This window comes from Peromyscus eremicus, chromosome 5, assembly GCF_949786415.1.
Source record: "Peromyscus eremicus chromosome 5, PerEre_H2_v1, whole genome shotgun sequence".
NCBI classification, from domain to species: domain Eukaryota; kingdom Metazoa; phylum Chordata; class Mammalia; order Rodentia; family Cricetidae; genus Peromyscus; species Peromyscus eremicus.
Window position 1 is genome coordinate 103,722,218 of NC_081420.1, and position 24,382 is coordinate 103,746,599.

Below are 24,382 nucleotides of genomic sequence, written 5' to 3' on the forward strand. Positions count from 1 at the left end.
TGTTCATACAACAAAATCCTGAGGATGTTCAGGCAATGAAGGGTTGCTGGGGCAATAGGCTCAGGAAGTCCATCCCTTCCTCAGCATCTCTGGGTGGGTAATGGATACTGGGGAGGAAAGAGACATTTCCTTTAGTGATGTTGCTACCGGCAAACCACCCATACTCCTGTAAATAAACCCTCATCCAATTAGTTACTCTAATCAAACTGATTGGATGATCAACAACTTTTTAAAAGACAATAAAGTAGAAGAGTGACCAGTTGACAGCAAAAAGGAGAAGATGAACAGTAAGAGTAGTAGAGGAATGAAAAGGAACTAAAACCTCATTCACACGTTTGAAAATGTCATCATGAAACCCATTATTATGGATCATTAGTATATACTAAGAGAAAACTTAGAGAAAAAAAGAATTCCAACACAATAATGTCTTTGCAGATTATCTACATCAAGACACCATTACTTTTGTAGAGAGATGTTTTTAAAAGGGAGTATTATAAGATCTTCCATTGTGCTGCAGGCCTAAGCATACTCAGCTTTATTCCTCTGCCAGGTGTAATAATACAAGGCTCTAGGAACCCCACTACGAAGACAGTGAACCTTGTTTACATTCCTGGTGGACTTCTATCCAGTGCACATCAGCAACCACACGTGATCCCATTCACCAACAGAGAAGGGGTTCTTAGCATGTAACTCCAGATGCCTCCCAAACCAGATGCATGGCAACTGTAAAGGGAAGACTTCTTGCCTGACTGTGTCTTGTCCTCTCCTTGGGTGCCTCTCTTTAACACTGTGCTGCAAACATCTGTTCTTTCAAATGCCCAATCTGAAAGTGGACTGCTGGGAAGAGGAGACTCTTGGATCTATTGAGCTGTGTGAAAACCACACATACATCTCTTGGGATTCAGCTCTTCTGAGTCATCACTCAGGTTGGGGTTGACTTTGGGATTTTCATGCTGCTGTAAGCAACATCTGTTACCCTCACACCATACCCCAATAAACTCATTGGTCACCCAAGAAATGAAAAAGATTGCCAGCTCTGCTTCAAAAAAAAAAAAAAAAAAAAAACAACCAAAAAGAGGATAAACGTGCGCACAAATCTTCGGTTTTCACGTATTGGTCACAATCTAACCCCTTCTTGGGCTGGGCTTATCCACCCTCAGACTGAAAGGACACCATTCCACTAAATGTCATTTCAGAGACAGCTGCTCTTTGTGAATGAATTGTCATGATTGTGCCATGCCCCAAGTAGGGCCATATCTTCAAGTTTTATCTAAAGCTGTAACAGTGCCAGACATCAATGGTGGATTCAGTGAGCTTCATATTCTGAGAATCCATATGTCAAGGTGTGTCATGTAGGCAGTAATTCACTGAGGATAGAGGGTTGAGCTTTTGACCTTGGAAAGATGTAGGCAAAATCCTCTGATGCATGTATATGGCACTGCTCTGGCCTTTTTCACATCAGTTGTCACAAAAGGTGATGTGGATCAGATGGAGGAAGCACTCTCAGAAACACCATGCTGATTTGAAACTTTGGTCTGTCAAATTCTACAGTGTCCAAACATGATACTCTCTGTGAGGTGAGGTGCCAGGGAGATGGGAGCTTGTGGACATGACAAACCCAGAAGAGCCAGAAGGGCTTAGCTGGACACTTCCCTTCACCTTTGGTGGTGGAAAGAATCGAGGCTGTCTGTAGCATGAATCTTAAAAGTTCTTATTAATAAAATCAAAACCGAGGCCAGTTATTGGGGTCAGTGCTGGTAGATCAGAGAGACAGAACAAGTCACAGCTATCTCACCTCGCCAGATCCTCAGCTGGTCTTGTCTCCTCAGACTGGAAGCCTCTGTGTCCTCATCCCAAAGGCTCTCAGCTGAAATGTGCTTCTCGAAAGCCTGAATCCTTAACCAGCCAAATGCTTAACCAGCCAAATGCTTCTAGTTTCTGGTCTCCACGCATTACATATCTTTCTGTTTTTGCCATCACTCCCTGGGATTCAAGGCTCACTTCTCGGGATTAAAGGTGTGTGTCACCATGCCTGGCTCTTTCCAATGTGGCCTTGAACTCACAGAGATCCCAGATGGATTTCTCCCTCTGGAATGCTAGGATTAAAGGCGGTGAGTGCTACTATTTTCTGGCCTCTGTATCTAGTGGCTGTCTGTTCTCTGACCCCAGATAAATTTATTAGGGTGCACAATATTTTGGAGAATACAATACCACCACAGCTGTCTAAAGAGTGCATAGCATCCAAGGCAATCCCAGTCTGAGACAGAGAGGAGTTAGCAGATTCCTCATGTTCATCATCCACCCTCACTCAAATCAGAACTTGCACAGCCCAGGTTTATTAGGGTCATTAGATGAAAATGGTGATTCTTGCATGTTCTACCCTAGATACCATGGAGTAGACAGGATACAGCACAGCCTGACTGAGGTGCTGGGAGAGGGGAGAGCAATTCCTCTGAGTGCAGGAGGATGGCTGCCTGATACTTCCACTGCAGTCTGAAGGCATTATGGAGCTCCTTTTGCAAACACCCCTGTGTGTGCTTAGGGGGCTCACAGGACACTTTAGAATTTCAAGAGCCATATTATTTTTGAAGAGCTTCAATATAAAATGATCCACAGATGATCAAATCCAGCCATTTATATGAATACCTTTGTCGTTTTGAGCAAATGTATAAGACATTGCAACCATGTCCAATTGAAGTGTGAGGATGTTTCTGTCACTCAAAACAGTTCCTTCTCACCCCTTTACACTGGCTATTGTCCTGAACCATGTTTCCTGCCAACCCCCTAGCTGCTTTCTGGTTCTGGGGTAAGAAAAGGACCACAATTTAGACATTTTAAATCTCTGTGTATGCTGTCACAGAAATGGAATTATTTGCCTGTGCCACAAGTGTGCTTGACATGTCACGTCGCCTGTGTCTCGAAGACTCTTCCACTGTGACATCAGGTAGTGTGGGAAGAATCAGATGCCCATTCTCATCTCCATCTTCCCTGAGACTGTCTGCACAGTGAGTGCCCTCTCACCCTGTCCTGACCTGCTGACTCTCTGTTCACCTTGTGAACTCCAGCAGTGTGAGGATAAGAAGGCACGGGAAAGTGCCTTGTTCCTGGGAACTACTGAGGTTCTCAAGGGACACAATTCATACCCCTCTGCCTCACATAGGTTAATGTTCTCTTTGGCCACAAATTGTACCTAATGGTTCCCATTGTCTGTAAAATCATGTGAGGAGGTGGGATGGCTCCTCTGGCTGTCGCTTTTCAGCATGGGGAAGTGGGAACAGTTTCATACTGGTCACACAGTGTACACTGCAAGATTTTCAGGGTGCACACACTCATTGAGGATGTTGAAAATCTTCTGTTCTCTTACTGGAAGAATGAGCCAGTGCCTCCCTGCCTAGTTCTTGTACAGTTGCTGTGAAACATGTCTGGATGTTGTAGCTCAAAACCTACTGTGGGATTAGAACTCAAGCTCCTTCCACACCAGCCTGTGCTCCCTCCTTCTGTAATCATCCCCATGTGAGCACAGTAACAAGTATCCAGGCAGAAGAGCATGCTTTATGTTATTATTTATTTATTTATTTATTTATTTATTTATTTATTTATCTAATTTGAGAAAGGTTGCACTATATTATATTGATTGTCCTAAAGTTCACTTCACAACCAGCATGGCCTGAAACATCACCCAGTCCTTCAACCTAGGCCTGAGATTAAAAGAGTGGGCAACTACTCCCTGACCCAGGAAAACAAGTACCCTCCCAGTCCTTTCATTGCTGTTTTAAACCAATCAACCATCATCAGTGATGATTCCTGCAGTGCCCTTTTCAAACACCAGGGGGCAGGAGAGTCATGAGGATTTTTAGCCAGTCTCTCTGGCTTGGTAGAGAGAAGAGCCCTTCCTAGGAGTAAAGATGAAATGTGACCCTTACTTCCAGGGGAGCCTGAAGGCATTACTGAGTTCCTGCTATAAACACACTTCTGTGGAGGTATGCATTTCTGAGGATGAACAGGACACTTCACCAAGGAGGTTTTATACTCTCAGTAGCCCTTACCATTGGAAAATTTGTTGTCAGTTAAATATTCTTTTAACATCATGACTTGGTTAATTTGCATAAGGGTAAGAGATAAGCAACAAGCCACTTCAAGGATGAGAACAATTATTTCATTGGAAAATTCAGCTTTTGATCCTTTATGTCTCTGGTCTCTGCTCCCTACAACCACTTGACTACTTTCTGATGGAACAGTTTGAAAACTCCACAGAATTTAAAAACATCAGAGCCCTGGTCCTCCTATCACAGAAAAGGAATCATTTGTATCTCATCCTACTACTAGGTACAAGCTATTCAAGCCTGTTGTCTCTTGTTTTACAGTGTCATTCCTTATATGCAGGCAACACATTTTACCCACTACCCAGTTCAGGACCACCTGAGTGATCTAATTGAACTACTACTCTCTATCAAGTCCTTGTGAACATCTCAAACACAGGTTTTTGAGAGCAGTATTTTCTTTTCAATGGGCTAAAGACATCAGCGAAGAACTGCTGAATCTTTTAACATACGCATGTTTAACTTTTAATGCAAATGCCAAACTGTCTTCCATGACTGTCATTTTGCATCTCCTCCAGACAAATGTGAGGGTGCCAGTGTCTCCATATCTTTTCGACCACTTGGCATTATGGCTCCTGAGGCTGATTGTATTGAATGGGTGTGAAGGAGCATCTCATTGCAGATGTTTCAATGAAAATTGAGCCTCTGTTCCCTGCTTCCACTTGCTCCTGTTCACTCCATACTTCCTTCCATAGAAATGCACCTCAGCATCTTTATTTCACATGTCTGCTATGGCCTTGGAAATTACCAGCAGAGGGTCTCTGAATGAAGGTGCAGTGAATAACCAAGCACATGGGTTCCACCCCTCCCCCAGCTGTCTTAGTTATTGTTCTAGTGCTGTGAAGAGACACCATGACCAAGAAGACATCTTGTAGTAGAAATTATTTAATTCGGAGCTTCCTTACAGTTTTCAAAGGATGAGTCCATGGCCACTATCCTGGTGGGCAGCATGGCAGCAGGCAGGCATGGTGCTGTGGGCTCTTGCTGCAGCTGAGAGATTGCACCCTGATCCACCAGCAGGAGCCAGAGAGTTAGACTGGGCCTGGCATGGGTTTTTTGAAACCTTAAACCCCATCCCCATTGAAATACCTTCTCCAAAAAGACCATGCCTCCTAAAGAGTCCACCAACCGGGAACCAAACACTCAAATATATGAGTCTATAGGGGTCATTGACATTCTAACCAGCACACCAGCTGAGCTGTGAAAAAGTCTCCTATCAACAAGAAGCAACAGGAAGCCCAGGATACATGGAGAAACTACTGAGAGTAGGGAGAATAGCCGCCATTAATGGCTGGGACAAGAGACTGGGCAGGAATGCATTGGAGCTGCTACAGAGTAACAGTAGGAAGTTTGAATTATTAGAGGAGGCTGGGAAAGGCATGGCTGTGTCATGCTAGGAAAAACACAAAAGAACTAAGGAGGGAGTGCCCGCCACTGAACAGGCTCTGGGTGCATGTGTGTGGAACATGGAAATCAGTGAGTCTGTGGAGAATGCCCAGCGGGCCTGGAGCCGCACTCACCACGCGGAAGATTGCCAGGGCTGGCAAAATCCCCTCGCTTCCCACCGATTCCAGTCCAGGCACTCGGGGAGTTCCTGCACAGGGCTCCAATGTCTGAGCTAGACCCCTCCCGGGTCCCCCAGCCACACCACAGACCGCCAGCATGCTGCTGGCCCCAGCAGGAATAGAAGTCAGAGGCAAAACTTTTCCCACCCCCAGCCATGACCCCGCCCACAGCTTGGTTCCGATTGGCTTTCTCAACCGCCTCGCCACGCCCACCGAGGGCTCCTGAAGTACTTCAGCCGTCTCTGAGACCAGTCTTGGGTAGTCCCGGGAAAGGGTTCAGCTCCGCAATTTCCGGTTCCAAGCTGGTGGCCTCAGGTCTTAGAAGGGTTTCCTCTGCCTCTAGACGTCTTTTTTTTTTTTTTTTTTTTGGTTTTTTTGAGACAGGGTTTCTCTGTGTAGCTTTGAGCCTTTCCTGGAACTCACTTGGTAGCCCAGGCTGGCCTTGAACTCACAGAGATCCGCCTGGCTCTGCCTCCCGAGTGCTGGGATTAAAGGCGTGCGCCACCACCGCCTGGCCTAGACGTCTTTTTTTAAAACCTGGATGTGACGATTTGTATTGAAGAAGCCGAGAGAAATAGAATCGAAAGCGTTTTAAGATGGCGAACCGTACGGTCAAGGATGCCCACAGCATCCATGGCACCAACCCTCAGTATCTGGTGGAGAAGATCATTCGCACGCGGATCTATGAATCAAAGTACTGGAAAGAAGAGTGCTTTGGACTTACCGCTGAACTTGTAGTGGACAAAGCCATGGAGTTAAGGTTTGTGGGTGGTGTCTACGGTGGAAACATAAAGCCAACTCCTTTTCTGTGTTTAACCTTGAAGATGCTTCAGATTCAACCTGAGAAGGATATCATTGTTGAGTTCATAAAAAATGAAGATTTCAAGTATGTCCGGATGTTGGGGGCACTTTACATGAGGCTGACAGGAACTGCAATGGATTGCTACAAGTACTTGGAGCCTTTGTACAATGACTATCGAAAAATCAAGAGCCAGAACCGGAATGGGGAGTTTGAACTGATGCACGTAGATGAGTTCATTGATGAACTTCTGCACAGTGAGAGAGTCTGTGATATCATTTTGCCCCGGCTGCAGAGACGCTCTGTGCTGGAGGAAGCTGAACAACTGGAGCCCCGAGTTAGTGCTCTAGAAGAGGACATGGATGATGTGGAATCCAGTGAAGAGGAGGAAGAAGTTGAGAAGCTGGAAAGAGTCCCATCACCTGACCATCGACGACGAAGAAGCTACCGAGACCTGGACAAGCCACGGCGTTCTCCTGCACTGCGCTACAGGAGGAGTCGGAGTCGGTCTCCCAGGAGGCGAAGTAGATCCCCCAAAAGAAGAAGCCCTTCTCCACGCCGAGAAAGGCATAGGAGCAAGAGTCCACGACGCCATCGAAGCAGGTCCCGAGACAGACGACACAGATCCCGCTCTAAATCCCCAGGTCACCACCGTAGTCACAGACATAGGAGTCACTCCAAGTCTCCTGAAAGGTCTAAGAAAAGCCACAAGAAGAGCCGGAGAGGAAATGAGTAATGGATTCATTTTGACTTCTGCCCAGATGGCCTCCTGTGGATATGAGAAGAATAGGTTTAGTGAAAGGATCAAGATCTCCTCTTCAGGCAGCTATGCGTATTTTGGGTTTTTAAAACATCAAGTCGTTTGGTTGGTTTCTGTTTTGTTTTTATTTTAATATTACAGAGGTGGTGCTAAGTTTTGTATCTCTTTGAATTATAATCAACATCTTTGAAGGATGTTTTTGACCAAATCAAGGTCAGGTTTTGACCTAACCAACTATGGTTATTCATACTTAAAAAGGGTCAAGAGGATCTGGGAGTTGGGGAGATTCATGAGAATGAAGAGATATAGCCACGTGGTGATCCTTTTCTTATTTGTAATTAAACCAGACACAGTTGTCATTTTTCTTTAGTTTCTGCTTTCTCTATGAAATCCTGAGAGTTCTGTGGTTGATACTGCTGCGACCCAGCTAGTAAAGCGTAGTAATTCCTAACTTCTCATTAACTACTATGGTGGTATTTTGTTTGTACTGAAATGTGATTTTAATTGTATGTTAATAAATAAAGTTGCCTGGGGGTTCAGAGCTATTAGAGCCATAGCAAGAGCGTGGCGGTGGTGGCGCACACCTTTAATCCCAGCACTTGGTAGACAGAGCTAGGTAGATCTCTGTGTGTAAAAGGAGACAGCCAACATTGGAGACACACGCCTTTAATCTCAATACCATAGAGGACCTGGAGGGCTGTACATACAGGCAGTGATGACGCAGTCATGTGTTTGGGTTTACAACCAATGAGAAGGCAGAACAGAAAGATTATATAAGACAAACACAGAGGAAGTAGGTCCCTTTCGGAGAGCTCTTTTGACTGAAGAGGATCGCTGAAGCAGGAAGGTTGAGGCTCTTAGCTCTGACCTCTTGGCTTTCTTCTCTGAATCGGCTCTGTGTTTCTTATTTAATAAGATGGTTGGTTACATCTACATTTGGCGCCCAACGTGACAAGAATCCATTAAAAACCACTTAACTTGGCTTGACAGCAGGTCTGGTTTCCCGCCTGGGCGGCCGGCTCCCTAGCCCAGGCCCGGGTCGGCTTGGCCTCAGGCCAGACTGACAGTAGCCCCAAGCGGTTAGCTTAAAGCCAGTGCTACAAACAACTCAGGCCTGCCCTTCCGAACAGGGCCCCTGCCTGTAAAGCTACCGCACGTGGTTGGAGCTTAAGGAAGCCAGAGCCAAGCCTTGACTAGGCTCAAGCGGGAACACGTGGCTGGATTCAAGCTCTTAGGAAGAACTTGTGCTATTCTCTCTCTCTCTCTCTCTCTCTCTCTCTCTCTCTCTCTCCCCTTCTCTCTCTCTCTCTCCCCTTCTCTCTCTCTCTCTGTCATGTATGAATATGTACACACAACTGTCCAATATACACAGATTTGAGACTCTTTTTTCATTCTACATATTTACTATGGTCTTCCTCATCATCCACAAAAGGCTTCTGAGTGATGCCTCACTGGGTGACAGAGCACATGGGGACCTTCCCTCAAGTCATGCTACATAGCTTCCCAGGATTAGGAGAACACACCAGGTTGTCCAGGTAACATAAATAAACTGCTTCTGTAATTTTGAACATGAGGGATCTTACATAGCCCAGTCATTCCTTCGGTTGGAGAGAGAAAGAGAGAGAGAAAGGGAGAGAGAGAGAGAGAGAACGTCTTTTCCTAGTATGGGCTAAAAACACAAAAATACTGTCTGGAACAGAGAAAGTATTGGATGGAGACACTGAATCTGTAGATTTCTTTACTGATTAGGTGAGGCAAGTGAAACCATGGCTGCACCATGCCAGTGTGAATCTGCAAACCATTAAAGAGAAAAGTCTACTGTTCTGGGCTGTGGGTGCACTAGACCTCAGGGCTAGACAGAAGGAGCCAAGAGTAGCCAGTCCTCAGGTGTCCCTAAAGTCTGAGGTTGCTTACTGCCTCATCCAGGAATTCCTAGTGAGCTGCTTCAGAATCTTTACCCTGTACTCTTTCTGTATCCAGGCAGAGTTCCCTAGGGCTTTGAAACTCCTGTTCATAGGCCAGTATCTCAGCTTTATCATTGGCTCTGAGAGCCCAGAGAGTCCCTGTGTTAGAAAAAACAGGGCCTAAAAATGTTGCTCAGGTGGATATACATGTCTCTAAATGTCTCCAAATTTGATCTCAGTGAACTTGCTACTAGTGTGGGTACAGAGTGGCAGAGAGATGAATAGGAGATGGGCACTTAAGGAAATTACAGAAAAATAAACAGAAAAATATGATGAAAATGATATCATAGAACAAATGGACTTAACAGACACCTATATAAAATTCCATCTGAACACTACAGAGCACACATTCTTTTCAGCAACTCCTGGAACTTTCTACAAAATAGGTCATATATTAGGAAACGAAGTGTATTTTGACAAATATAGAAAACTGAAATAATTTGTCCTATTTTATTACAATGGAATAAAATTTTCTACCCAGAGCAAAAGAAAGTATAGAATACACACAGTCTCATGGAGATTGAACAATAAACCTTTGAATGATGAATGTGTCCTTGAAGAAATAAAAAAGGACAGTGAATATTATAAAAATGAGTGGTTGGGGATTTAGCTCAGTGGTAGAGTGCTTGCCTAGCAAGCACAAAGCCCAGGGTTCGATCATCAGCTCTGAATAAAAGATTTTAAGAATGAAATGAAACTGAAAAGGAAACAAATGAAAACAAAAGACAGCAGACAAAGTCTCGAGGGAGACATAGCAGTCCATGGGGTGGGCATCTGCAGGCCTAAGTGCCAGGGTATAAATTTCCAATGTCCCAGCCCTTCTCCATCTGTGGGATCCTCTGCTCACACCTGCTTAGAGATCCAGAATCTCCAGTACACCCTTCTGCTTCCTGCTCCCCACTCCTTCACCCATGCTGGATCTGTGACAAGGGAGTTACCATGATTTGGGGTGAGGTTTGGGGTGAGGGTGACTGATATTCAGAATGACTTCAGAGTCCACGCTGTGCCTTCTGGAGGGGAGAGCAATAAAAAAGCAAAATGATAGGTGGCTTTATCAGCCTGATAAGCACAGACTCTCTCACCTCTGTCTGGTCAGTACAGGTCTCCTGTGACAATATCTTCCTCGGCCCCATAGAGATCCCACCTACACCTTTTGGGTACAAATTCCTACCTGGATGAGGTTCACAACTGCTCCTGTTGTGTTGGGGACCGATTCCGGACAGCAGTGTCCTTACTTTATCAAACCTTACAAAGGCAGGAAGTTCCTGGCCTAACCCGCGGGCTGTACAACTTCCTGGAGTACCTGCTAATCAGCCAGCTGCAGGGGCCTGGGACCAAAGTGACCTCACCCTCCCTTAGGAATTTTCCATCCTTCTCTCCTTGCTTCCCCTGTTCCCCCTCCCTGCCTGAAGCCCTGTTTATAAGCCTCAACACCCAGTCAATAAACGGAGACCTCGACGCAACTCAGACTGACTTTGTCTTCCTTTACGCGCCTGGTCTCCTTTCTCTCTCGCCCCCATTGATCTTTCAGGAGGTGCCTCCTCGGGTCTCATCAAATAACCTGGCCCGTGGGACCGGGCACTGTTGGGAAACACAGTGCATCCCACAGCAGCACAAACTCAGGCTAAGGAGCTAGCTGAGCCGTTCTCAATCTGACCCTTTGTGGTGGGGAAGGGCATGTGATCCTTGCACATGGGTCCCGTATCTCATATCCCACACATCAGATATGTACATTACAACTCATGACAGTAGAAAAATTACATTTATAAAGTAGCACTACAATCATTTTTGTTTTTTTTAATCCTAACCAAAACTTTCCTTCCCTCCCCTCTCCCCTGTTCCTCCCCACCTACTCTACCCTCCACTCCATGCATTCCTCCACCTTTTCTCTTCAAACACCAGCTGGCATCCCATGGATTTCAGTCAGCCCTGGTATATCACACTGCAGTGAGACCAGGAATCCCCTCCTCCCCCAAGCTTAGATGAAGCATTCCTGCAGGAGGAATGGGTCTTCAATGCAGGCAACAGAGTCAGACACCCCCTGCTCTCACTGCTAGGAGCCCCACAGGAAGACCACGTCACACAACTGTAACATATATGTAGAGTGCCTAGGTCAGTCCCATGAAAGCTCTCTGCTTGTCAGCAACACAATAATTTTATGGTTGGGGGTCACCACAACAGCCTTAAAGGGTCACAGCATTAGGAAGGGTGAGAACCACTGAGCTAGCTGATCATGCCCCTGGATTAACTTCCTGACTTCCTGAAGGCCGTAGCCTGTGGGCTTCTGCTTCTCCTCCTGTGTTCAGTGTGAGACTCTGAAAGGGGAAGATGGGAACAGGGTCAGAGCTGCAAACCTTTGCAGAGTCAGAGACAGAGGGCAGGAGGCAATGGATCAGGGAGGGAGGAGCATATGAGTAATGACAGACAGCTGTGAGGGAGAATGCCTGAACTAAAGCCCACAGGTGGTCCTGCAGCACACACAGGTCAGTGATGCCCAAGGACACTCAGCGTCGAGGAGTAGAACAGTGTGAGGGACTCTGATGAATGCTGGGCCTGGAGGTCAGATAGACAAGGCAGATGGTCAGGAACAGAGGGACAAATGGGACATTTCCCTTCTCTATGTGTGGCTGTGGTTAGACTGTGGTGGTTGGTGCTGAGAACCCTTGGATAACAATGAAATTACTAACACCTTTAAGACATCATTTGGATCTTATGACTTATCACATTGGTCAGAGAATTACCCGGGTGCCCTCAAAAGGATTCTGAAAAGTTTCCTGTCCCAAAACAGAACTAGAGCCCTCCAGCCTCACAGCACAGTGCTGAAATGAGAGGCCCAGAGTCCCGTCAATGTGTCTGACCTTGGGCAAAGATGCATCTTGGCTTGTAAGGCAAAGAGTATGTGGTCTGGGCCTGTAGCATAGTCTTCAGGCCCTTCCAGAAACTGAGCCAAGAGAGTACCAGGGCAGAGTGTGTGAGCAAACCTTCATGCCTCTTCTTCCTAGATATTTTACTGTGAACTCACAAATTCCTGCCTCATCCCCCGCCTAGTCAGAGACACTCTAAGGAAGCCATACTTCCCTCAGCCTGAGACCCTTACCTGTAGATTTCTGGGTTCTAAGAGTCACTTGGCATTATAGTCAACAAGATCTAGTGCAATCATTCATGATTGCTCTTCTGTACAGTTTTGGTTCAGGTACCTGGACTCTGAACCACAGACAACTGTAAGAAGACACAGAGTTGTATCACATCCTCTTCTATCACACCCAGATCTGACTCATCCACAGGGCCATCAAGGTGACAGTATCTTTCTTACACATGCTCCCTAGGATTACTTTAAAAGATAGGTGTGAACAGGGTGTAGTGGAACAAGTCTGATAATGCAGCACTCCTGTTGAGGCAGAAGAAATAGGAGACTCTCCAACTGACGTCTGGCAATCTGGCAAGAATCTGTTCATACAACAAAATCCTGAGGATGTTCAGGCAATGAAGGGTTGCTGGGGCAATAGGCTCAGGAAGTCCATCCCTTCCTCAGCATCTCTGGGTGGGTAATGGATACTGGGGAGGAAAGAGACATTTCCTTTAGTGATGTTGCTACCGGCAAACCACCCATACTCCTGTAAATAAACCCTCATCCAATTAGTTACTCTAATCAAACTGATTGGATGATCAACAACTATTTAAAAGACAATAAAGTAGAAGAGTGACCAGTTGACAGCAAAAAGGAGAAGATGAACAGTAAGAGTAGTAGAGGAATGAAAAGGAACTAAAACCTCATTCACACGTTTGAAAATGTCATCATGAAACCCATTATTATGGATCATTAGTATATACTAAGAGAAAACTTAGAGAAAAAAAGAATTCCAACACAATAATGTCTTTGCAGATTATCTACATCAAGACACCATTACTTTTGTAGAGAGATGTTTTTAAAAGGGAGTATTATAAGATCTTCCATTGTGCTGCAGGCCTAAGCATACTCAGCTTTATTCCTCTGCCAGGTGTAATAATACAAGGCTCTAGGAACCCCACTACGAAGACAGTGAACCTTGTTTACATTCCTGGTGGACTTCTATCCAGTGCACATCAGCAACCACACGTGATCCCATTCACCAACAGAGAAGGGGTTCTTAGCATGTAACTCCAGATGCCTCCCAAACCAGATGCATGGCAACTGTAAAGGGAAGACTTCTTGCCTGACTGTGTCTTGTCCTCTCCTTGGGTGCCTCTCTTTAACACTGTGCTGCAAACATCTGTTCTTTCAAATGCCCAATCTGAAAGTGGACTGCTGGGAAGAGGAGACTCTTGGATCTATTGAGCTGTGTGAAAACCACACATACATCTCTTGGGATTCAGCTCTTCTGAGTCATCACTCAGGTTGGGGTTGACTTTGGGATTTTCATGCTGCTGTAAGCAACATCTGTTACCCTCACACCATACCCCAATAAACTCATTGGTCACCCAAGAAATGAAAAAGATTGCCAGCTCTGCTTCAAAAAAAAAAAAAAAAAAAAAAAAACAACCAAAAAGAGGATAAACGTGCGCACAAATCTTCGGTTTTCACGTATTGGTCACAATCTAACCCTTCTTGGGCTGGGCTTATCCACCCTCAGACTGAAAGGACACCATTCCACTAAATGTCATTTCAGAGACAGCTGCTCTTTGTGAATGAATTGTCATGATTGTGCCATGCCCCAAGTAGGGCCATATCTTCAAGTTTTATCTAAAGCTGTAACAGTGCCAGACATCAATGGTGGATTCAGTGAGCTTCATATTCTGAGAATCCATATGTCAAGGTGTGTCATGTAGGCAGTAATTCACTGAGGATAGAGGGTTGAGCTTTTGACCTTGGAAAGATGTAGGCAAAATCCTCTGATGCATGTATATGGCACTGCTCTGGCCTTTTTCACATCAGTTGTCACAAAAGGTGATGTGGATCAGATGGAGGAAGCACTCTCAGAAACACCATGCTGATTTGAAACTTTGGTCTGTCAAATTCTACAGTGTCCAAACATGATACTCTCTGTGAGGTGAGGTGCCAGGGAGATGGGAGCTTGTGGACATGACAAACCCAGAAGAGCCAGAAGGGCTTAGCTGGACACTTCCCTTCACCTTTGGTGGTGGAAAGAATCGAGGCTGTCTGTAGCATGAATCTTAAAAGTTCTTATTAATAAAATCAAAACCGAGGCCAGTTATTGGGGTCAGTGCTGGTAGATCAGAGAGACAGAACAAGTCACAGCTATCTCACCTCGCCAGATCCTCAGCTGGTCTTGTCTCCTCAGACTGGAAGCCTCTGTGTCCTCATCCCAAAGGCTCTCAGCTGAAATGTGCTTCTCGAAAGCCTGAATCCTTAACCAGCCAAATGCTTAACCAGCCAAATGCTTCTAGTTTCTGGTCTCCACGCATTACATATCTTTCTGTTTTTGCCATCACTCCCTGGGATTCAAGGCTCACTTCTCGGGATTAAAGGTGTGTGTCACCATGCCTGGCTCTTTCCAATGTGGCCTTGAACTCACAGAGATCCCAGATGGATTTCTCCCTCTGGAATGCTAGGATTAAAGGCGGTGAGTGCTACTATTTTCTGGCCTCTGTATCTAGTGGCTGTCTGTTCTCTGACCCCAGATAAATTTATTAGGGTGCACAATATTTTGGAGAATACAATACCACCACAGCTGTCTAAAGAGTGCATAGCATCCAAGGCAATCCCAGTCTGAGACAGAGAGGAGTTAGCAGATTCCTCATGTTCATCATCCACCCTCACTCAAATCAGAACTTGCACAGCCCAGGTTTATTAGGGTCATTAGATGAAAATGGTGATTCTTGCATGTTCTACCCTAGATACCATGGAGTAGACAGGATACAGCACAGCCTGACTGAGGTGCTGGGAGAGGGGAGAGCAATTCCTCTGAGTGCAGGAGGATGGCTGCCTGATACTTCCACTGCAGTCTGAAGGCATTATGGAGCTCCTTTTGCAAACACCCCTGTGTGTGCTTAGGGGGCTCACAGGACACTTTAGAATTTCAAGAGCCATATTATTTTTGAAGAGCTTCAATATAAAATGATCCACAGATGATCAAATCCAGCCATTTATATGAATACCTTTGTCGTTTTGAGCAAATGTATAAGACATTGCAACCATGTCCAATTGAAGTGTGAGGATGTTTCTGTCACTCAAAACAGTTCCTTCTCACCCCTTTACACTGGCTATTGTCCTGAACCATGTTTCCTGCCAACCCCCTAGCTGCTTTCTGGTTCTGGGGTAAGAAAAGGACCACAATTTAGACATTTTAAATCTCTGTGTATGCTGTCACAGAAATGGAATTATTTGCCTGTGCCACAAGTGTGCTTGACATGTCACGTCGCCTGTGTCTCGAAGACTCTTCCACTGTGACATCAGGTAGTGTGGGAAGAATCAGATGCCCATTCTCATCTCCATCTTCCCTGAGACTGTCTGCACAGTGAGTGCCCTCTCACCCTGTCCTGACCTGCTGACTCTCTGTTCACCTTGTGAACTCCAGCAGTGTGAGGATAAGAAGGCACGGGAAAGTGCCTTGTTCCTGGGAACTACTGAGGTTCTCAAGGGACACAATTCATACCCCTCTGCCTCACATAGGTTAATGTTCTCTTTGGCCACAAATTGTACCTAATGGTTCCCATTGTCTGTAAAATCATGTGAGTAGGTGGGATGGCTCCTCTGGCTGTTGCTTTTCAGCATGGGGAAGTGGGAACAGTTTCATACTGGTCACACAGTGTACACTGCAAGATTTTCAGGGTGCACACACTCATTGAGGATGTTGAAAATCTTCTGTTCTCTTACTGGAAGAATGAGCCAGTGCCTCCCTGCCTAGTTCTTGTACAGTTGCTGTGAAACATGTCTGGATGTTGTAGCTCAAAACCTACTGTGGGATTAGAACTCAAGCTCCTTCCACACCAGCCTGTGCTCCCTCCTTCTGTAATCATCCCCATGTGAGCACAGTAACAAGTATCCAGGCAGAAGAGCATGCTTTATGTTATTATTTATTTATTTATTTATTTATTTATTTATTTATTTATTTATCTAATTTGAGAAAGGTTGCACTATATTATACTGATTGTCCTAAGTTCACTTCACAACCAGCATGGCCTGAAACATCACATAGCCCTTCTACCTAGGCCTGAGATTAAAAGAGTGTGCAACTACTCCCTGACCCAGGAAAACATGTACCCAGTCTTTTCATTGCTGTTTTAAACCAATCAACCATCATCAGTGATGATTCCTGCAGTGCCCTTTTCAAACACCAGGGGGCAGGAGAGACATGAGGATTTTTAGCCAGTCTCTCTGGCTTGATAGAGAGAAGAGCCCTTCCTAGGAGTAAAGATGAAATGTGACCCTTACTTCCAGGGGAGCCTGAAGGCATTACTGAGTTCCTGCTATAAACACACTTCTGTGGAGGTATGCATTTCTGAGGATGAACAGGACACTCCACCAAGGAGGTTTTATATACTCTTAGTAGCCCTTACCATTGGAAAATTTGTTGTCATTTAAATATTCTTTTAACATCATGACTTGGTTAATTTGCATAAGGGTAAGAGATAAGCAACAAGCCACTTCAAGGATGAGAATAATGATTTCATTGGAAAATTCAGCTTTTGATCCTTTATGTCTCTGGTCTCTGCTCCCTACAACCACTTGACTACCTTTTGATGGAACAGTTTGAAAACTCCACAGAATTTAAAAACATCAGAGCCCTGGTCCTCCTATCACAGAAAAGGAATCATTTGTATCTCATCCTACTACTAGGTACAAGCTATTCAAGCCTGTTGTCTCTTGTTTTACAGTGTCATTCCTTATATGCAGGCAACACATTTTACCCACTACCCGGTTCAGGACCACCTAAGTGATCTAATTGAACTACTGCTCTCTATCAAGTCCTTGTGAACATCTCAAACACAGGTTTTTGAGAGCAGTATTTTCTTTTCAATGGGCTAAAGACATCAGCGAAGAACTGCTGAATCTTTTAACATATGCATGTTTAACTTTTAATGCAAATGCCAAACTGTCTTCCATGACTGTCATTTTGCATCTCCTCCAGACAAGTGTGAGGGTGCCAGTGTCTTCATATCTTTTCGACCACTTGGCATTATGGCTCCTGAGGCTGATTGTATTGAATGGGTGTGAAGGAGCATCTCATTGCAGATGTTTCAATGAAAATTGAGCCTCTGTTCCCTGCTTCCACTTGCTCCTGTTCACTCCATACTTCCTTCCATAGAAATGCACCTCAGCGTCTTTATTTCACATGTCTGCTATGGCCTTGGAAATTACCAGCAGAGGGTCTCTGAATGAAGGTGCAGTGAATAACCAAGCACATGGGTTCCACCCCTCCCCCAGCTGTCTTAGTTGTTGTTCCAGTGCTGTGAAGAGACACCATGACCAAGAAGACATCTTGTAGTAGAAATCATTTAATTCGGAGCTTCCTTACAGTTTTCAAAGGATGAGTCCATGGCCACTATCCTGGTGGGCAGCATGGCAGCAGGCAGGCATGGTGCTGTGGGCTCTTGCTGCAGCTGAGAGATTGCATCCTGATCCACCAGCAGGAGCCAGAGAGTTAGACTGGGCCTGGCATGGGTTTTTGAAACCTCAAACCCCATCCCCATTGAAATACCTTCTCCAAAAAGACCATGCCTCCTAAAGAGTCCACCAACCGGGAACCAAACACTCAAATATATGAGTCTATAGGGGTCATTCACATTCTAACCAGCACACCAGCTGAGCTGTGAAAAAGTCTTCTATCAACAAGAAGCAATAGGAAGCCCAGGATACATGGAGAAACTACTGAGAGTAGGGAGAACAGCTGTCATTAATGGCTGGGACAAGAGACTGGTTAGGAATGCATTGGAGCTGCTACAGAGTAACAGTAGGAAGTTTGAATTATTAGAGGAGGCTGGGAATGGCATGGCTGTGTCATGCTAGGAAAAACACAAAAGAACTAAGGAGGGAGTGCCCGCCACTGAACAGGCTCTGGGTGCATGTGTGTGGAACGTGGAAATCAGTGAGTCTGTGGAGAATGCCCAGCGGGCCTGGAGCCGCACTCACCATGGGATGATTGCCAGGGCAGGCGAAATCCCAGCGCTTCCCACCACTTCCAGTCCAGGCACTGGGGGACTTGCTGCACAGGGCTCCAATGTCTGAGCTAGACCCCTCCCAGATCCCCAAGCCACACCACAGCCAGCCAGCACATGCTGCTGGCCCCAGCAGGAATAGAAGTCAGAGGAGAAAACTTTTCCCACCCCCAGCCGTGACCCCGCCCACAGCTTGGTTCCGATTGGCTTTCTCAACCGCCTTGCCACGCCCACCGAGGGCTCCTGATGTGCTTCAGCCATCTCTGAGACCAGTCTTGGGTAGTCCCAGGAAAGGGTTCAGCTCTGCAATTTCCAGTTCCAAGCTGGTGGCCTCAGGTCTTTGAAGGGTTTCCTCCGCCTCTAGACGTCTTTTTTTAAAACCTGGATGTGACGATTTGTATTGAAGAACTGAGAGAAATAGAATCGAAAGCGTTTTAAGATGGCGAACCGTACGGTCAAGGATGCCCACAGCATCCATGGCACCAACCCTCAGTATCTGGTGGAAAAGATCATTCGCACGCGGATCTATGAATCAAAGTACTGGAAAGAAGAGTGCTTTGGACTTACAGCTGAACTTGTAGTCGACAAAGCCATGGAGTTAAAGTTTGTGGGTGGTGTCTACGGTGGAAACATAAAGCCAACTCCTTTTCTGTGTTTAACCTTGAAGATGCTTCAGATTCAACCTGAGAAGGATATCATTGTTGAGTTCATAAAAAATGAAGATTTCAAGTATGTCCGGATGTTGGGGGCACTTTACATGAGGCTGACAGGAACTGCAATGGATTGCTACAAGTACTTGGAGCCTTTGTACAATGACTATCGAAAAATCAAGAGCCAGAAGCGGAATGGGGAGTTTGAACTGATGCACGTAGATGAGTTCATTGATGAACTTCTGCACAGTGAGAGAGTCTGTGATATCATTTTGGCCCGGCTACAGAAACGCTCTGTGCTGGAGGAAGCTGAAAAACTGGAGCCCCGAGTTAGTGCTCTAGAAGAGGACATGGATGATAGGGAATCCAGTGAAGAAGAGGAAGAAGAAGATGAGAAGCTGGAAAGAGTACCATCACCTGACCATCAACGAAGAAGCTACCGAGACCTGGACAAGCCAAGGCGTTCTCCTGCACTGCGCTACAGGAGGAGTCGGAGTCGGTCTCCCAGGAGGCGAAGTAGATCCCCCAAAAGAAGAAGCCCTTCTCCATGTCGAGAAAGGCATAGGGGCAAGAGTCCACGATGCCATCGAAGCAGGTTTCGAGACAGACGACACAGATCCCGCTCTAAATCCCCAGGTCACAACCGCAGTCACAGACATAGGAGTCACTCCAAGTCTCCTGAAAGGTCTAAGAAAAGCCACAAGAAGAGCCAGAGAGGAAATGAGTAATGGATTCATTTTGACTTCTGTCCAGATGGCCTCCTGTGGATAGGAGAAGAATAGGTTTAGTGAAAGGATCAAGATCTCCTCTTCAGGCAGCTATGCGTATTTTGGGTTTTTAAAACATCAAGTCGTTTGTTTGGTTTTTGTTTTCTTTTTATTTTAATATTACAGAGGTGGTGCTAAGTTTTGAATCTCTTTGAATTATAGTCAACATCTTTGAAGGATGTTTTTTACCAAATCAAGGTCAGGTTTTGACCTAACCAACTATGGTTATTCATACTTAAAAAGGGTCAAGAGGATCTGGGAGTTGGGGAGATTCATGAGAATGAAGAGTTTTAGCCACGTGGTGATCCTTTTCTTATTTGTAATTAAACCAGACACAGTTGTCATTTTTCTTTAGTTTCTGCTTTCTCTATGAAAACCTGAGAGTTCTGTGGTTGATACTGCTGTGACCCTGCTAGTAAAGCATAGTAATTCCTAACTTCTCATTAACTACTATGGTGGTATTTTATTTGTACTGAAATGTGATTTTAATTGTATGTTAATAAATAAAGTTGCTCGGGGTCAGAGCTATTAGAGCCATAGCAAGAGCGTGGCGGTGGTGGTGCACACCTTTAATCCCAGCACTTGGTCGACAGAGCTAGGTAGATCTCTGTGTGTAAAAGGATACAGCCAACATTGGAGACACACGCCTTTAATCTCAATACCATAGAGGACCTGGAGGGCTGTACATACAGGCAGTGATGACGCAGTCATGTGTTTGGGTTTACAACCAATGAGAAGGTAGAACAGAAAGACTATGTAAGACAAACACAGAGGAAGTAGGTCTCTTTCAGAGAGCTCTTTTGACTGAAGAGGATCGCTGAAGCAGGAAGGGTGAGGCTCTTAGCTCTGACCTCTTGGCTTTCTTCTCTGAATCGGCTCTGTGTTTCTTATTTAATAAGATGGTTGGTTACATCTACAGGATATGCTGTTGTTTCAGACACCATAGTGGTTGAAACACAAGCCCTTCCAGCCCACCTCACAAATCAGCAGGCTGAATTAATAGCTCTTACCCATGTCTGTCAACTAGGAAAGGAACAATCCCTAAAACTATATTCAGACTACCAGCCTACCTGTGGTCTCAGAAGAATGAGACCTCATAAACCTGTCAAGACTTGAGCCCCACCCTATTGGTTCATGCCCTACCTCTTCTCCTTATAATTCTTCTCAGTTACCCATATTTCTACCAAACTCTGTGTATGGAGGTTTGAGATTCAGGAGACACATGCCCAACAATTCAACCAGACCACTCATGTGGTAGGTTCTGGAGACTGCTGGAGACATAATGCATATCCAGGAAAACACTCTGCCTTTTATGAAGAATGGAGAATCTTTTACATCCTAATTAAGGATGCATAGCACCTCAGCAGGGAAATAGGAGTCATTGATAAACTTTACTCTAGTATTTATCAAACCGCCCACCAGATATGCTCAAAATTCAAGGTACACATTCATCTCTCTCAATCCCTAGGTATAGACACAGTAGAAGAAGTGGTCCAAAGCTCCTTTAAGGCTCTTATAGCCTTAATATCACCCTTTTTGATGATGTTGATCTTACCTCCTTGTCACACCATCTCTTGTTTCAGATCCTAACTACTACATATCAGCTATTGAATGATGCTCAGCTTGACCACTTTGAAGAATGCTGGTTGTGTGTCCCTCCATGGTCAAACTCTCATCCACCATTTGTGGCCTAACCCATTGTCCTAGTAGACTCTCTCACCTTACCACATGTTAATTGCCCCAAGCCAAATGTCACTGCTACCCTTATCTCTTTCACATTCCCCTCTTTGGCATTACTGACTGCTTTAACTCTTCAGGAACATGCTTTGCGGGTACCCTGGATTCTGTAGACTGCAATAATACCATTATCCTTGGTACTATCACCCAGGCCCTATGTCCAAACATTCACAATGCCTCTATTCTCTGTGGTACTCAAATTTTTCACTGCTTACCTGCTAGGTAGTCTGGAACTTTTGTCCTGGTGTTTCTGTTTTGCTGTGGATATCACTCTATATAAATAAACACTGTTTGGCCAATAGCCAGACAGGAAGTATAGGCATGACTAACAGAGAGGAGAATTGAGGAAGGAGGAAGGAAAGGAGGGACTTCTGGAGCCACCGCCAGGACAAGAAAGTTGTAAAGTACCGGTAAGCCACAAGCCACATGGCAAAGTAAAGATTAGTAGAAATGGGCTAAATGTAAGAGGATTTGTTCCAGATTAAGATACATCAGGTTTGACCAGCCAAGACCCCCTGAAAGGTCTCTGATAACACCATGACCCAGATGATCTAACATCCAAAATGGTTTCAAGGCAACTGGCTCAGACATTACAGCTGCACAGACTACCCCATAAGCCTAAAATTTTCTTTGTGTCCCCATAAGATACAGCACCCCCCTCCAGCAGGAAGTAGTAAGAGATGCTATGCCCAAATTCCCAAATATACCAAGCTTGCTTTAGAGATGGAATTGACTCACTCCCCCTCTAAACCCAGACATATACATAAAATAAAAGCTTAAAAGATTCTTTTGTCCAATATCAAAAGAGTTCTCTGGTATGGGACAGAGAAAAACCAATATTTTTATTTAAAACAGGTTGATTATAAATACAATCTCTTTCTAAAGAAGAAAAGGGGATAGGATATAGATATACAGGATATAGATATGATATATAGGATATAGCTATAAGATAAATGAACCTACTATTAAAGAACAACTTGTTTAAAGTGTTTTACATTTGGTATAGATTATAGTTTACATTTAAAATGTTTTACATTGGTATAGATTTTAGTTTATTAATATGAGTTTAAACTTAATTTTGTTATACTATATATATACATATATATATGTATTTCTATTCTTGTTTAAGGTATTATGTTTCTATTCTTGTTTAAGGTATTATGTTTATGTAACTCATTTAAAACTGTAATGGATAATTAAAAAATAGATTAATAATCAGTCATCTATGATAATCATATTTGTAGCCATGTTGGTTAAGTCTTCTAGGCATACATAGATATATTTCAGATAGATAGGTAATCTTCAAACACTTCAAAGACCTACAGAATATGGCATATAAAATGTTTAAAAATTTAGACTTTCTGGACAGTGAGACATGTCTGCTCCTGGCAGCACCGATTTACTTCAGAGAGGAGGATGGGCATCAAAGACACTCCATAGGGAGTTCATCTTCACCTTGGCAAAAATAGCCATTTGGACAAGAAACTGTTCTTGCCTGGACTGCTTGATCAACTAGACATGCAGGACCCATAGAAAGGTGACCACTGAACTTTGCTTGACAAAATGGTCCTTCAGGTTCCTGCTTTGCAGAGAAAACTGCCAGACATTCTACAGGACACAGAAAAAAATGACTGAGAGACTCTAGGCCTGTGGGCTAAAAAAAGATGCCCCAACTTTACAAGAGAACTTTGGATGACTGTCCAGGCTATCAGCTGTCTCTGTCTACCCTACAAGACTCCCAAAAGTTGCTTACAACCTTCTCCCATTTGTCAGGTAGTATTACATCCTTCTGAGGTCTTTGATGTGGTTGAAGACTAGATATTTACAATCTTCCTTAGTTATGATAAAAGATAAGTTAGATATAAAACCTTAAACTCACAAATATAAAATAGATAGGATATCTTCTTTAATATTGTAACTGTAATTCTTGCTCAATAATTGTTGTGTTATATGTAATTTTACTATGTTAAAGTTAAAACCTTCCTCTTTAAAAAAGAAGAAGAGGGGAAGTGCTGTGGATATCGCTCTATTTAAATAAACACTAATTGGCCAATTGCCAGACAGGAAGTATAGGCGGGACTAACAGAGAGGAGAATTGAGGAAGGAGGAAGAAAAGAAGGGACCGCTGGAGCCACCACCAGGACAAGAAAGATGTAAAGTACCAGTAAGCCATGAGCCACATGGCAAAGTAAAGAGTAATAGAAATGGGCTAAATATAAGAGTAAGAGCTAGACAATGATAGACCTGAGCTAATGGCCAAGCAGTTTAAATAATTAAGGGTCTGTGTGTTTATTTTATAAGTGGGTTCCAGGACTGGCGGGACTTGGGGGGAGCTGCAGAAAAATTCTCCATCTACACTGTTTCCGAAATTAGGGATGGTACCTGGTGAAGAACCCTTGCCAATTCCCATTGACAAGTTCATAGCAGCATGGCATGACAAGTAAGCAATCCAAGTAATACCATTTCTAACAGCCCTGGGCATAAATGCAGGTGTAGCCACTGGAATAGCAGGACTGACTAGTTCCCAAGCTATTTACCATAGGCTTTCCTCACAATTCATCCAGGATTTCCAACAGGTATCTCAGAATATCCTTACCCTTCAGGGACAAATAGACTCAGTGGCCACTGCAGTACTACAAAATCAGAGAGGATTAGATTACTAACAGAAGAAAGAGGTGGTCGCAGGACTGACTAGTTCCCAAGCTATTTACCATAGGCTTTCCTCACAATTCATCCAGGATTTCCAACAGGTATCTCAGAATATCCTTACCCTTCAGGGACAAATAGACTCAGTGGCCACTGCAGTACTACAAAATCAGAGAGGATTAGATTACTAACAGAAGAAAGAGGTGGTCTTTGTCTCTTTCTTGGAGAAGAATATTGTTTTTATGTCAACCAATCAGGTGTAGTGAAAGATAAGATCCAACGACTTCAAATGGATCTT

General features: G+C 44.4%; 2 protein-coding genes across 2 annotated transcripts; both read left to right on the top strand.

Moving 5' to 3' along the window:
• The first annotated feature begins 6,187 nt into the window (after nucleotides 1–6,187).
• On the top strand, nucleotides 6,188–8,113 carry LOC131910719 (pre-mRNA-splicing factor 38A-like). The gene has a single exon (XM_059262615.1). It carries the CDS (start codon nucleotides 6,262–6,264, stop codon nucleotides 7,198–7,200), a length of 939 nt encoding a protein of 312 aa, XP_059118598.1. The 5' UTR covers nucleotides 6,188–6,261; the 3' UTR covers nucleotides 7,201–8,113.
• A 10,434-nt stretch (nucleotides 8,114–18,547) lies between these two features.
• On the top strand, nucleotides 18,548–19,662 carry LOC131910720 (pre-mRNA-splicing factor 38A-like). Its single transcript, XM_059262616.1, has one exon. It carries the CDS (start codon nucleotides 18,724–18,726, stop codon nucleotides 19,660–19,662), a length of 939 nt encoding a protein of 312 aa, XP_059118599.1. The 5' UTR covers nucleotides 18,548–18,723.
• Nucleotides 19,663–24,382: the final 4,720 nt, after the last annotated feature.

Excerpts from the sequence above, each read along its gene's own strand:
- LOC131910719 (XM_059262615.1), top strand. The coding sequence starts at position 6,262 with ATGGCGAACCGTACGGTCAAGGATGCCCACAGCATCCATGGCACCAAC.
- LOC131910720 (XM_059262616.1), top strand. The coding sequence starts at position 18,724 with ATGGCGAACCGTACGGTCAAGGATGCCCACAGCATCCATGGCACCAAC.